Source organism: Phragmites australis, chromosome 7, assembly GCF_958298935.1.
Source record: "Phragmites australis chromosome 7, lpPhrAust1.1, whole genome shotgun sequence".
Classification (NCBI taxonomy): domain Eukaryota; kingdom Viridiplantae; phylum Streptophyta; class Magnoliopsida; order Poales; family Poaceae; genus Phragmites; species Phragmites australis.
This window is the reverse complement of record NC_084927.1, coordinates 26,804,945-26,818,932: the sequence shown is the minus strand read 5'-3', so window position 1 is coordinate 26,818,932 and position 13,988 is coordinate 26,804,945. Positions and strand designations below refer to the sequence as shown.

Sequence of the window (13,988 nt, the reverse complement as noted above, 5' to 3'; positions counted from 1 at the left end):
TGACGACAAATATCAACCAGCTCACATAGGGCACAATCCAGCTTATCTTCTAAGGTCATAGTGAGTGCCACTTGTTCACATAGCTTGGGGTTTTCTTCAAAGGTGTGCTTCACGTATGGCTCATCACTTCCATGAGTTCTTCGAGGGCAATAGGCATAGGGAGAGTCGACCATCTTGCTGTTGTATTGATCACGGACGTGAGATATGGCTTGACGTTCTGCATCTCGAACTCCAGCAGTGAAGGTTGCTCTTGGGGATATTGCAGAGTGAATGCCCACAACTTGACGAACATCCATGCCTTCATCTTTGCTTCGCTCATAGTCGTAGATGGTGACTTCTACCTTTCATTCCACATATCCAGTTCGCTGCTTCTTGACTCCTCGGTAGATTGGCTTCCTTGAATGTCTAAATCTAGAAAGTATTCCCCACAACAAGTGAGGAAGGTGTCCAATATGAAGACCATCACTCTCATAGAAATTGGGAACAGGATCCATATTGCGGAAAGTGGGATCATCAATCTCCTCTTCGGTTGGAACACGTTGAAGAATGGGTGGACGTCTTCTAGTTGATTTGCGAGCAGTGAGCAGTTGGCGAACCATCTATAAAGGAGAAGATAGGATATAAGAACTAGCCTTAAAAGATAGCAAGGGGCAAGTAAGATAACTAAGAAAAACTTATACGAGATTAGAAGAACTAGGGATAACCTTAAAACGACCATTCTAACTAGGCTTGTAGTCCTACAGTCAGTATGGTCTGATACCATGCTCTGTAACACTCGGTTTTAACGGACAAACCAAGTGCAGCTTATGTGTGCCCAGAAAATTTAACACACATAAGAACATCATAGGTGAAGTAACAAAAATAATATTTTAACTCACAACGGTTTAACTCTTACATAAAGACTTCACTTAAATAACTCTACTAACCAAACTATAGCTTCTAAACAACGGCAACGGAACAAAAGCATCGGCGACTACAACAACTCCACAGGCAATGACTGGGGAACACACTTCTAGTACTCTAGATCATTGTCTTGAAAGTCTTTCACTGAGCAACATATATATTGAGGGAGATAACAAGGATAAGTACATGGAATACTTAGCAAGTGGGGGAAAGAAAATAATAATATGCAGGCTTATAACAAACGTAGGCTGACACAAGGTATATTTACATAAATACGAGAAAAGAAAACAATAATGTGATTGAAAAGCTTAAAACAATTATTAAGTGATTATGCCCATATGACCCAAACTATTATTATCCGAAAACAACTACCTTACAAACCATAACCAACTAACCAACACTAAACCATACCCATAACCAATTAATCATGTGGGGATCTAAGCTTTTCATAACTGTGGGTACGACTGTTATAATAATTTTACGCTATGTAAAGATTGTCTAACTTTTAGCCACGAGTCGTGATATCCATATTGCCATGTTTGCAAAACACTTAACACACATTAATGGTGTGCCGTCAGGAGATCATTATGAAGCATAGTCTATCAATTAGGTTCAGGTACCCTAACGAATGCGAGCGAAGTGTCTAATTGATATGCTAAGCCTTACCCATATCGGTATCGTGTTTGAACGGTATTTATTGGGTTGTCGCTCCATAAACCAGTCCTTAATCAGGTTACATATGTTTCACTTGTTTACACTTGGGCAAAGACTATCTAACCGAGCAATAACCATCAAATGTTAAAGGATATCCATAACATATATAAATGTTAACAGACATCTAGAGGCGTCGACAAGTGGTGAAACGGGACCCCCGTGCTTCGGCGAAGCTGGCGACGGACTCAAACGCGAAGGGGAGAGCTCGGACGCAGCGGACGACGTTCGGCGGAGCTCGACGACGATAATGGCGGCTCGGGAATTGGAGAGGGAGTGCAGGGTGGGGGAGGTGCAGGGGTTTCGGCGCATCTTAAAGCACAGAGACACAGAGACATGCAGGCCGTTGCGGAGATCATGGGTGCATGGCTGGACATGCCGGCGAAATCAGAAGACGCGACGTGGTAGTTACGGGCACGTGCGCTGGCACGGCGCGAGGTTGAAGCTGACGTGCGGGGCCCGACTATCAGTGAGAGGAGAAAACGAAATGGGCTGGGCTGCAACTGAATGATTGGGCTGGACCGCGCAAAATTCAGACGTCACATTACCCATCCGTCATCCCTAGTTTGCATGCATGGCCAAACACGTACGGATGCATTTTTCTCCTATTACAACTCATGCATCCATACATGCATACATGATCTCTTTAGACCATCCCTAACCGATTCCTGTCAGGATCCAGAGTCTCTTCATAAAAATTCGTTCTCTTCAACGCTCCAACGATTTTCCTTCATATTTCTCATCACGAAAGAATTCCCAAAGTCATTCCCTTCAGGATAAAATTCTCGTTCCTTCTCCTTCACAAATCCCTTCGAATGGATGCTGTTGAAGATGAGAGAAAATAAAGAGAATAGTGACGAAGAGGGAAATTGGATAGGAAATGAAATGAAAGGAATATATGGTTGAGGATGGTCTTATGCAACGTCAACTGTGAGGTCTGAATTTGGAATACCAAACTGTGAGGTTTCATTAGGAAAAGGAAGAAAAAATTTGACAAAGGATTGCTGAGAAAAACAGAGTAGGCTGGAAAACACCATTAGCGAATGAGTGTACTCAGTAATCAATACTGCCGATGGCCAGACCTGAATATTCAAACAAAGCTTGTCTGGAATCTGGAGCTAGCATGAAGTACACTGTAAAAACTAAACCAACAATAGTGATTCTGCAACTCTCAAGGTATCAATGAATTACATTGTAAAAGCTAAACCAGTAGAAAGCAAAGGTGATGGGATGATATCGCCTCGGCTATTCTGACCGTTGCCTCGTAAGTTCATAACACTGGTGATTGTATAAGAAAGCTTCCATTACACGTGGTTCCAGTTGAAAGTAGCATTTTCAGATTTACAGCACCAACTGAAGCTACAACCTACTATCCTACACAGTGGCAGAGCTTGAGCGAAAACTAAAATGGGGCCAATCCAACAAACTATGCTCCAAATCCTAAAAAATAATGGATAACTCAATGCTTGATATGTGTATAAGTAGCAATAAGTAATAGTTCAAGGTGAAGTTTCAATATGAAAGGAGGGGCCATGGCCCCCCTCTAGCCATAACTATCCTCCGCCCCTAATCCTACAGCGCAGATCTACATCAGTTAGAACTTAATATTATCCCGATGATCTAACCACTTGGACAAGCCGGATCCATGAGATGATGTTTTCACGCTTTACAAGTCATCACCAATATGATATTAGATGATCATGTGTCACCAATATCCAGGAATATCACTGAACTAAGAACTCCCCAGAGCTAAGCGCATAACAACAGCCATGAGAATTCCAAGGATGCAACCAGCCACAACCTGAGATGCCCAAACAGAGAATATGTTACTTCTAGCATATTACATGTATCTGATTCTGACTACTATCAAACTATTGTATCAGACAATAAGAAGAAAAGCGCATCATAAGAGGTGGTGGCATAAAGAATGAAAGAAATAGGGCATATCTTGTCACCAGTATATGAATTCAGTGGTCTGTAGAGATGAACTTACGAGTTATTAAATGTTCTTATATTCACGTGCACTATTAAGTGTGTCAATGATAGTAGGTTTTCTATATATATTATGCTGAAACTGATTGATAATCACAGTTAGGAAAATGCTATAGCAACAAAAGTGTATCTAGTATATTCATATGTCCATTGTTTGAGTACCATCGAATAAGCTTGCTAAATGATGCTCTGAGAAATAATGGTCCCAAATCCTAACCAGTCTATCTGCTTTGAGTATCGATTATGTCTTTCCTAACTTGCAAGGCCAGAGAATAGTTAGAACATCAAGAAAAGGCAATATGAAGCATTTAATCTAACCTGAGGAACAGTATGTCCAAGGATTTCACGCAATGGCTTTGCATCCGATAATGGGTGACCCTCTGGCAGCTCATAGACAATTTGATTCAGCACCTGAAAGGATTTGCATGAATAGTATTAGTGTCCATCTTGCCTTAGTGTTACAGAAACTTGGAGAGAATATATATGTAAAGTATTAACCAAATAAATTTGAATTAACTGGCGATGGAGCATAAAAATAGGACAAAGATGCCATCTCATAAGAAAATGGCACTTCATACTTAATGCTAACTATGTTTGGACGTCAATGGAGAACTTCAAATTAGGTTTTGTCATTCACTTTTGCTCAGACAAAAGTACTTGACAACAGAAGAAATCTCATCAGCGACTTGTCAAATGTCCCATAAAATAAGGTGGATATGCTCTACGGAAATATCCAAATTTTTATACCGAAAGCAGAGTGCTTATCTATGTAACTAAAGCCAAATATACTTTGCAGAAAAAATGCTTGTGCTTCTTCTAAAACACAAGGCCATATGACATCTTAAGGTGAGGGTGGCAAACCTCTGCCTGCTTTCCAGCATGTAACCGAACTCCAAAAGCATCAAACATCACCTACATACAAAAGTTCAAGCATAAGTCAAAAATAAAAAAAAAAGTACTTAGATGCAGAAGAGCTAAATTAAGATGAAACCAAACTAGTCTAATGTTCTCTATAGTAAGATCATCATGTCAGACAAGCAATAAAACTATGAATAAGTAGCAGCAAGCATGTACGCACCACCCATGCAAAGACCATTGCAGTTGCAAAGGTGGCACTACGAAAGCCTTCTTGGATTCCTACAGCCACTGCAAGTGCTGTTACTGTAGCTGAGTGGGATGATGGCATCCCTCCAGAAGCTATAAACTGTCTGGCATCCCAACGATTCTCTTTATACCTATACATCAAAACAATGTTTAGTAAGTGCTAGGAAAAATTCGAAAAAAAAACACGCATATTAATACTTAATAGGACAACCGTCATCAGGGCATACACCAAGGGGATAAGCAGCAAATATCAATAATATTGTAATTTGGTTTTGGTTTAGGCATCTTTACCGGATTTTCCTATGCATCTAAGAACTCCAATCGCAGAATATTTAGGGACTCATAAACTGTCATTCAAAACACATGTACTTTACTGATGTTTGTGGTTTTCTTCACTCCCCTTTCAAATCCAGGTTGAATATGGTCATATGATTTGAGCAAAGGAAAAGAACTCTTAACAAACTATATGAGAAGAAGGCATATGAGCGATAAACTTCCTATTAGAATGTACGCGAAGCGTTCCCATATTTTCTGCCCTGATGCCAATTAGGTGTGTGCATGATCAAATGGTCACCAAGCAACCAATTTTGATTTCAATAATATCCGGCATGTCAGAAAACACCATATGGTACTGTGCAGCTGCAAAAATCTGTGAGACATCTCAAATTCAAATGCAAGGGCAGAGCAGCGGAGCCTATTTTGATGCCCCATAGCCCCATACCAAGTTACCATCTATGTTAGCTAATCTTCCAATATTATCAAGGAAGAACAAGAGTTTTTTCAATTATTTACCATACCTACAGCCGTTCTTTGTGACCAACATAAACAGTATGCAACCAAACACAAGCAAATCGATATAGCCAAGTTGATCCAACATTGAACACACTAGTTTCGGAATTCACAATAGAGCCAGAAGGATTCAGGGTTCCAAAATAATTCATACCTAATTCGCACAAAACTAAAATGTTCTCAGACTAACAACAAAATCCAAATAACTGATAACGTGGTCCCAAGTGGTGCGTCCACTACTTCAACACAACCAATACAAAAGGCGCACAAGAAATTTCTCCGGGGTCACTACAGTTGGTGTCCAACGCCCACAGCACACGGCATTTCTGTTGCCTCTCATGTACAAAGCGGATGGTGCAGATCATACTATCACAACGAATTCAAACACTGAAACAAGAGGATGATGTTGCTAAAGTTGTAGAGGATCTAAAATCTAGCTGCCAAACCGAGCCACGGAACTAAAAAACTAACATAAAATGAGTAAACATTAGTAGCAATAGGTCCCAAATCCTAATCCATGTACGTCTCTGCACTTAGCACGATCTACGAACCCAAATCCACCAAAATTCCATACGGCTCCCATCGGCTAAGCATTGCTCGCACAGGAGCACCAAACGCACAAGCAACAGCTAAGCGGCTCAACGCCGAGCCAAATCACCACCGGGAGATGCAGCGGCGGGACAGACGGGAGCGGGGGAGGAGAAGCACGACGGGCCGACCCACCAGGCGGTGAAGAACTTGGAGGACTGCGCGGTGGCGAACGCGAGGAGCGCCGCGACGAGCGGGTAGTTGACCAGGCCGGCGGCGGCCATCCCCCCTCCAACCCCCCCACCTCGCGCTCCTCTCCTCGCCGGACGCCGGCGTAGCCTTCTCCTTGCCGCGGAAGAATCGAATCCGCCGCGAGGAAGCAACGGCGTGAGATGAGTGGAGGCGTCTGGGTCCGAGGATTTGACGAGTGCTTCGCTCTTTCGTTTCGTAGGTTCTTCTCTTCCTCCCCGTCTTATTTTCGCCCTTTTCCCCTTTCCTTTCTTTCTTTTTTTTTTTGACAAATACCGGAAGGGTGACTTGTAAACGCCGCTGTATCACATACAGCTGCAGCGGATCCGCTGGCTACATGGTGCACAAGACCGATTAATTTTTTATTTTTTAGTAATTTATTATATGTAGTAGCTCATATGATATATCTAGTCTAATAAGGAAGATAGTTAGACTTTTAGGTTAATAAATAATATATCTAGTCATTTTTATTTTGATTCCGGTACAGCTCCGCTACATGCATGGAGTACCAAAAAAAAAGACCGGTCCCTCCATCGGCTGAATATGCTTTGTTGGGTGGGTTTGAGCCGCAAGAATATGCTTCCATCACTTCCACGAAACATCATCCTCTGTCAAGTGATTTTAGCGGTGATCGTGAAGCCAACGCCGCATGAAATTATGGCTAGGCACATGGTTAGCAGTCCTGGTGTTCCACTACCACGAGTATATATAATGTCAATTGCTAAGTATTCGTGAGTCCCAAGCAGGGACGAGCCAGAGGCTAGCCGGATGGGTTGGTTCCAAGCAGGTAGAGGTGGGAATCAATCTAAGAAGAGCAATGCACATAAGAGAGATGATATTCAAGGGATGAATAACAGTAAAAAAATGATGCAGGAAAAGAGATGGAGAGGAAACCATGGTGGAAATGTAGCATTATCCTATTCCTTTATATCGGGAATTGTTATATTTTTATCTTTTAGTTTTCAATATTTGTAAAAATACATGTAATTTTAAAATATTACACATCTAAGTTACCGTAGTATATTAGTTGGATAACAACAACGTGTACGGGTGACACCTTTAAAAATAAATAAAGGTGTCGCCCTTTCAACAAACGACAACTTAAAAAATAAAAAATATAATATTTTATTACTTTAAAATTCAAAACACTATCGAGTCATGAAATTTTTTGAAAAAAAATGTATATTGTAGAGGATGCTATAATCTACCTCTAAAAAAAATCAAATCAAACCAATACTTTTACAATGAGAATTTTTTTTATTGTACGAAGCCTTATCTTTTTTGTTTCTCATTGTACAAATCATATTTTTATCTAATTTTTTTAGAGCTAGATCATAGTATCCTTTATAACACATATTTTTCCAAAAAAAATTATAACTATTTCGATAGTGTTTAAATTTTGTGAACAATAAAACGTAGTGTTTTTAAGTATTATCCGTTGGATATATAATATTTTAAAATGAGCATGTACTTTTATAAATATTGAAAAATAATAAAAATAAAAAACACTTTATATCGGCTTGCAAGAATGGGCTGCAGGAAGCAAAATGGAATGTTAGTCAAACCATGGCGACGCACTCGCATTACGGCCCAGTTCGGCCCAAACTCTTACCGCGAGTGAAACCCTAGCACGCAGCACCTATAAAATTGCACTCACGCCGCTTCCGCCCAAGCCCTAGAAGACCCCTGCCTCCTTGCGCCTCCACCCTTCCTTGCCGCCTCTCTCCCTCTGGTACGCGCGCCTTCCTCAGATTCGCTTGCCCCGCCCCTTCGTTGCTCGCCGCCGCGTCGGAGGCTGACTTCGTGCTCGTCTTGTTCTTCGCAGAGACCGCAGATCCGTTCGGTGAGAGGAAGCCGCCCGCCCCCATGTCGTCCAGCGAGGTCGCCTGCACCTACGCCGCCCTCATTCTCCATGACGATGGCATCCCCATCACCGTACGTGCTCTTCGCCCTCTCTCTCTCTCTCTCTGTTGGGCTCGTTCTCTTTGTATGCGCGTTTCTTTGCCGGTTTAGTGATCTTTGGACGGCCGTAATTGCAGGCCGACAAGATCGCGGCAGTCGTGAAGGCGGCTAACATCAAGGTGGAATCGTACTGGCCGGCACTCTTCGCCAAGCTCCTGGAGAAGCGCAGCGTCGATGACCTAATCCTCTCCGTAGGATCTGGTATACCTTCCTCTCTTGTACCCTTCGCTCGTGAACTGTTGTCCGTATGTTTGTGTCCCTTGTTCTGATGTATGTGGATAGTTACTTGAAGGCAATTGTTGGGGTGCTAGGTGATTATTGTTGTAATTTTACCTTGTTTGGGCCATGGTGCAAATGATGTCTGTATGTTCGAATGTACGTGTCATGTTTTAGCATTGTTCCCTTAGTTGGGTAATTCTTTGTTTTAAATAGTGCTATGTTGAATTAGTGGTTGGTTAGTAGTGACGATACATGACACATGATTGGTACACCTGATGTAATTGAGTTGTTTATGAACAAAGAACTTTAATTGATCATGATATGCAATTGTAACTTGGATGCTTAGTACCTTTTAGTTGTGACGCTTCATGAGTTGAGGTATCTTAAGGACAAAGAACTTCAATTGATCGTGCTATGTAATTGTTACTACGTGAAAGTAGTAATCTGTTCCTAAAGTTTCAATTTGACTTGAATAAATCATGTGCTAGTGTCATGTTGTTTGTAGCATGTGTAAATTTCGTATGAATATTTTTGTTCTCACTGCTGGTTCATTGTTAGACTCTGTAGGTTGCTTGTCCGTGGATACAGTGTTCTAAGGGTTCCTTTTCTGAACGTATGCAACACCAAATTTGGGTGAACTGCATTAGTTGTCTGTTTTTAAGATTGTTCCTTTGTTGGTTTGCACTGGTATAAAAATATGTTAGTGAAATTTATGCTGCTGTTAGTCCGTTCTGTTTTCCATGTCATATAATTGCCTGTAATTGTAGTGTTCTTATTCGTGTATCCCAATTGTTTATAGGTGGAGGTGCTGCTCCAGTTGCTGCGTCTGCTGCTGCCCCGGCTGCTGGTGCAGCGGCTGCCGCTCCAGCTGCTGAAGAGAAGAAGGTGAACTAATACACTGCAATTCAATCTGGTATTATTAATGCTCTGTTCTGCAGCTTACAAATTTCTTTGCTTGATTTCTGTTTCAGGAGGAGGCTAAGGAAGAATCTGACGATGACATGGGCTTCAGCCTGTTCGACTGAGGAGCCACAAGCCCAGTTACTATCAATTTCTCTTACGCTGTCCAAGACTATCAATGCTATGCCTTTAGGATTTTATTACAAGTTGAGTTTTTGAGATGTGGTATGGCTGTGATGAAGAACCGCAAACCTACTTGGATGGTCTTATTGGAATGAAACTTGTTTCTATATTCTTGTATTCGGTTGCTCTTTAGTATCCTTCTATTGTTATGCAATATTGTTATGTGATGATGCCTGTTTGAATCGCCCACTGTTTTTTATTAACCATCTCTTCTATGATTACCTCATCTGTGAGGGCATTTGCAATGGTTAACATGAATTTAGAGGATCTTTTGTGATGAGGAGAGGAAGCAGAGAAAGCTCGTCTGTTAAGGCGTCTTTAATATGGTAGCTTGCTGTTCAATGTTTTGTTTTGTCTACATTGCCATGTAATGGTGCAGAGTGTAATTGCAACAATGTTAAAACCTTGTTCATTAAGTAGCGAGCGATATAAAGACCCTATTTGCGGAGCTCTAGCTCTCGGCTACACCTCAAAGGATAAAAATAAAGTCCGTTTTGAATGTCGGAATATCCTATCTGTAATCTTTTTGTACAAAATAGCTCGGCGTATTTATTTTGTGAATGTCGAAACATTCGGTGTGTTATTTTATAAATGCTGGAGTATTTTTGTGAACGTTGGAATATTTTAACTGTGAACGTCTGAAGGTCCGGTGTGTATAATTTTTAGTCGATAAACGATTCGTATTTTATGCATAATTTTTTGTTTCGAACTTCGATTTTGATGATCTTTGATTCTTTGGAAAGCTTGTGAAGTGCTCTTCATGATTGTATAGCAATTCATCTCATTTGATCATGTCAAAAATTCTAAAATAAATCTAATTCATTCATCTCTTTGTCCCGACTTTGATGGTTTCTCTTTTGTTGCATCCATGACACTGACTAAAGCATATACTTGATATACATGTTAGTCTCATTGACTATACTATCATTCATCACTAAAATCATATACATGACTTAACGATGTCCTGCTACAATCTCTTTATGGGCATGTTGCTACACCGTGACATCACAAATAAATGTTTTTTACGTTACCTTCTTCCTCAGCCTAGCATCTTGCTTTAGTGCGTGTACAACACACAGACACTTCGATCTACCCAAGAGCCCTGACATACAATGGAAACAACTATTTTGTTAGGTTGTTTGTCATTCTTAAGAGCTTGTATAAACTTCCATTAGCCCCAACGCACCCAACAGGCTTTCAATAATTTTTTCTACTAACCAACTATTGTTTCCATTCAAATAACCGTAAATCTCAACTAGCTGGAGCACCTGCCTCTCGATCTTGCGAATGGATTGCTTCAGGCGTCGAACGCTTCCTCAAGCGGCAGCAAGCCCCTGGGCGCTCGAGCTAAGAGGTCTACAGTGGCAAGAAAACTTGCATAACTACCTCCAAGCGCCCGACGTTGTACATGGATTTAGTGGCTTAGCTAAACCGTGCGTTAACATGCTATCGAGAATGCTAAAAAGAGACACTGATGTGTTAGGCAGTAGCAAGATAACTTGGGAGTACACAAAAAGGCCATGCGTCGTCCCCCTCGAGGTGACTCAGGGGGGCTAAGCCAGTCACCTAGCCCCTCCCCCGCTGCACCCCGCCCGACCGCCGCCGCCTTCGCGCGAGCTGCTCCGGTAGTGATTGCCCCCTCCCCTCTCTCTTTCTCTCCTTTTCTCCTCTCCCCTCCTCCTTTCTCCTCTCCTGCTGGCAGGTCCTTCTCCGTCGTGTGGTGCTTACCGAGCCATGGTCCGCTCGCCGGATCTGCCCCGGGCAGGCCGGATCAGGCCTCCCGCTGATCGGATCTGCGTCCTGGCAGCCTACTCACCACGGTTTCCACGCCTCTGTTATTCTCCTCGATGGTCGGCAGGTGGGTGACCCCATGTGCTACCGACCGATCCCGAACCGATCCTGCGATGGTGCCAACATGTTTGGTCAATGGTCCTGGCTAGCTCCGCATTGACGTGTTGGTGGTCTACAGTCCTGGTCTGCTCCTAAGCTCCACACACCGTCGGGATGTGAACCTTCGGTCGGCGTGTCGTCGGTCACCCCGGGCGTGCCGTGGTGATCTGTGTCTGCCTGCTGTTCTGTGCCAAGCCAGGTCGCCCCTCTCTGCGTGGCCTACTGGGTTACAGCTGCGGCGGCTGTGGTCGCTGGCAGGCACGGTTTCTGCAGAGGTCATGGTCGCGCTTGGTGGCATGGTGGGGTGGCGACCGTGGGAGGTCGGGTCTGCGCCCAGCCTTTCAAGGTCCTCTCGTGGGTGCGCAGGGCAAATCTGGCAGCCAGTTGGCCCTGTGTGTCACCAATTTCAATGGGCGTAGGTACGTGTCTATCTTTGTTTATCTGCACTGAGCCAAGCCGCCCCTCCCTTAGCGGCTTTCTAGGTGGTAGTGGCAGATGGCTATCCTGCTCGCTACCTGACCATCGCTCAATTCAGCGCCCTCAGTTAGGTCGTCGCTGGCGCGCTTGTTCGGCCGACTCGACTACCTTTTGTGTAGGTTTCTAGGGCGGGGAGACATGAGCGAAAGCTCTATGCGGATTGCTAGTGCAAATGTCATTGATGTCCTTGGGCGCCATTCTGTCCCTGTAGGCAGCATTTTCACGTCTTCTCCGTCCTAGATGCTTCTTCAGGTGAAAACCTTATTCGGGTGTCCGGATGGGCGACGGTGGTATTGATGCCACTACCATCCTGAAGGTGTCGCTTTGAGAAGCCCCTGCTCTCGTTGACTGATCTACCGGCTTCTTGTATAGGTTTATCCCTATGTCCTTGATTCACAGAAGCTCTTTTTTCTGGATTGGAGCTTCACGATACTGATTTGGTTCAATGCGCGCTCCTCCGAAGCGACACGCTCCTCCGAAGTGACGCACTATCGAGTTGTGTGTCATAGAGCTGCGGCGTGGGAGTAGGTCTCCGCTGACCGAATTGCAGCGTGGGAGCAGGGCTCCACTGAACTAAGTTGTGAGGGAGAGTTTGATTGGTTAGCGCACGAGTAGAGTTTAGTTGATCTTGTCTATTGTCTAGTTATGCCTCTTGGAGTGAGCGTCGTCTGATGAGTTGAGATCGTATTGTCGTCTTGGGGTAAAGTGTCAGTTTTCCTCTCTGAAACCGTGCATTTGTTAAGGTTTTTAGACCCAATTTTCCTTATAAAATGGATCAATTTTATTCTTCTTTTTAATATATGCTCGGCTCGAGCTCTAGCTCGTCGTAATCTTAAAAAAGCTTGGGAGTATACCTCATTGTTCTTCCTCTTCTCCAATAATTTCGGCTTCAATCTGTCATGGGTGGAGTCTTTCAGCAGCCAAGCTTGTGCTTCGCGCCTTTTAGCAGCCAAGCTTGTGCTTCGCTCCACGGGTCGGCTTTGTCAAGAGCTACGCTGCACAGGTGGCAGAGAGAGAATTTGCTATGGGTCTTCGATCCTCGGAGAGAGGCGGCGCACGCTTCGTTTCGGTGCTAATGTCGTGGTTGTGCTCGCAATAGGCATAGAGGAGAGAAAGAAAGCGAGGTCGTCGCAAGCGGCTGGCATTGGCACGGGGTGCACGTGTTTCAAATGTCACTGTTAGACCTCTCTCTCTCTCTCTCGGAGGCGAGAGGAGGCAACAAGCTACAGAGTTTGCCGTACCCTTGAAGACTAAGTTGGGATTATTCACCACATTTAAAGTGAAATTTTGCAAAATTTGAGAATTTCAGAGGGGAATGAATTATCTAATTTTATAATTTTCTTTCATCGACATGTGGCCTCACATAACAGAGGACGAAAAATGATCAAAATTTCGATGAGTTTTCATGAATCTTGGCATTTTCACCGATGAACGAAAAATTATAAAAGGAAATTGAAATCCTTGAAGGAAAAAAGATGGTCTCGCCTACCCATGGACTTGTTCGTTGGTAATTCATTCCTGCCTTGCAAATACTTTCAGATAGACAACAAAGTTTGTAAATTCATTGGTTACCGGTCGATAAACGTAATTATTGAACTTACCAGTCCACACCGATTTCATAATGTGACCTGTTTTTGAATTTGAATTCAAAAAATTAAAAAAAAACAAAAAATTAAAAAAATCCTTAAAGAACTAGAGATAATTCTAAGATATTCTGTGAAAAAATTCAAAAATAATGTCATTTGCATCATATTTTATAGGGAGGAAGTTTGAAAAAAAAATAGTAAAAGCATGCAGCTCATTTATTAACTTATGTTTATGAAAAGCTTAACATGCAAACATATACTTTTCTTGTGTAAGTCATATCTTAATAGGATCTTTAAAATTAGTCTCACTTCATTTAGAGTTTATTAATTTCTCCATAATTTTTACAAAATTCACAAGTAGAAAGTGAACATATTAAGAAACAACGCTGCAATTAACTTTTTCATGTCTACCATTATTTTTCCTACATAAAACATAGTATAAGTAAACTAATAAAAATGGTTTCATTAATTTTGGAAGTGTAATGGGTTAGTTAT

The 13,988-nt window shown here is 42.6% G+C and overlaps 2 protein-coding genes across 2 annotated transcripts; one reads left to right on the top strand and one right to left on the bottom strand.

Annotated features, from left to right (window-relative positions):
- Nucleotides 1-2,899: 2,899 nt before the first annotated feature.
- Nucleotides 2,900-4,849, bottom strand: LOC133924461 (uncharacterized). The gene is made up of 4 exons (XM_062370006.1): nt 4,685-4,849; nt 4,468-4,518; nt 3,925-4,017; nt 2,900-3,415 (listed from the first exon to the last, which is right to left on the bottom strand). The coding sequence occupies exons 1-4, from the start codon at nt 4,847-4,849 to the stop codon at nt 3,347-3,349; spliced, it is 378 nt and encodes a 125-aa protein (XP_062225990.1). The 3' UTR covers nt 2,900-3,346.
- A 3,010-nt stretch (nt 4,850-7,859) lies between these two features.
- On the top strand, nt 7,860-9,657 carry LOC133924460 (large ribosomal subunit protein P1-like). Its single transcript, XM_062370004.1, has 5 exons — nt 7,860-8,008; nt 8,102-8,211; nt 8,316-8,439; nt 9,257-9,342; nt 9,429-9,657. The coding sequence occupies exons 2-5, from the start codon at nt 8,143-8,145 to the stop codon at nt 9,480-9,482; spliced, it is 333 nt and encodes a 110-aa protein (XP_062225988.1). The 5' UTR covers nt 7,860-8,008; nt 8,102-8,142; the 3' UTR covers nt 9,483-9,657.
- Nucleotides 9,658-13,988: the final 4,331 nt, after the last annotated feature.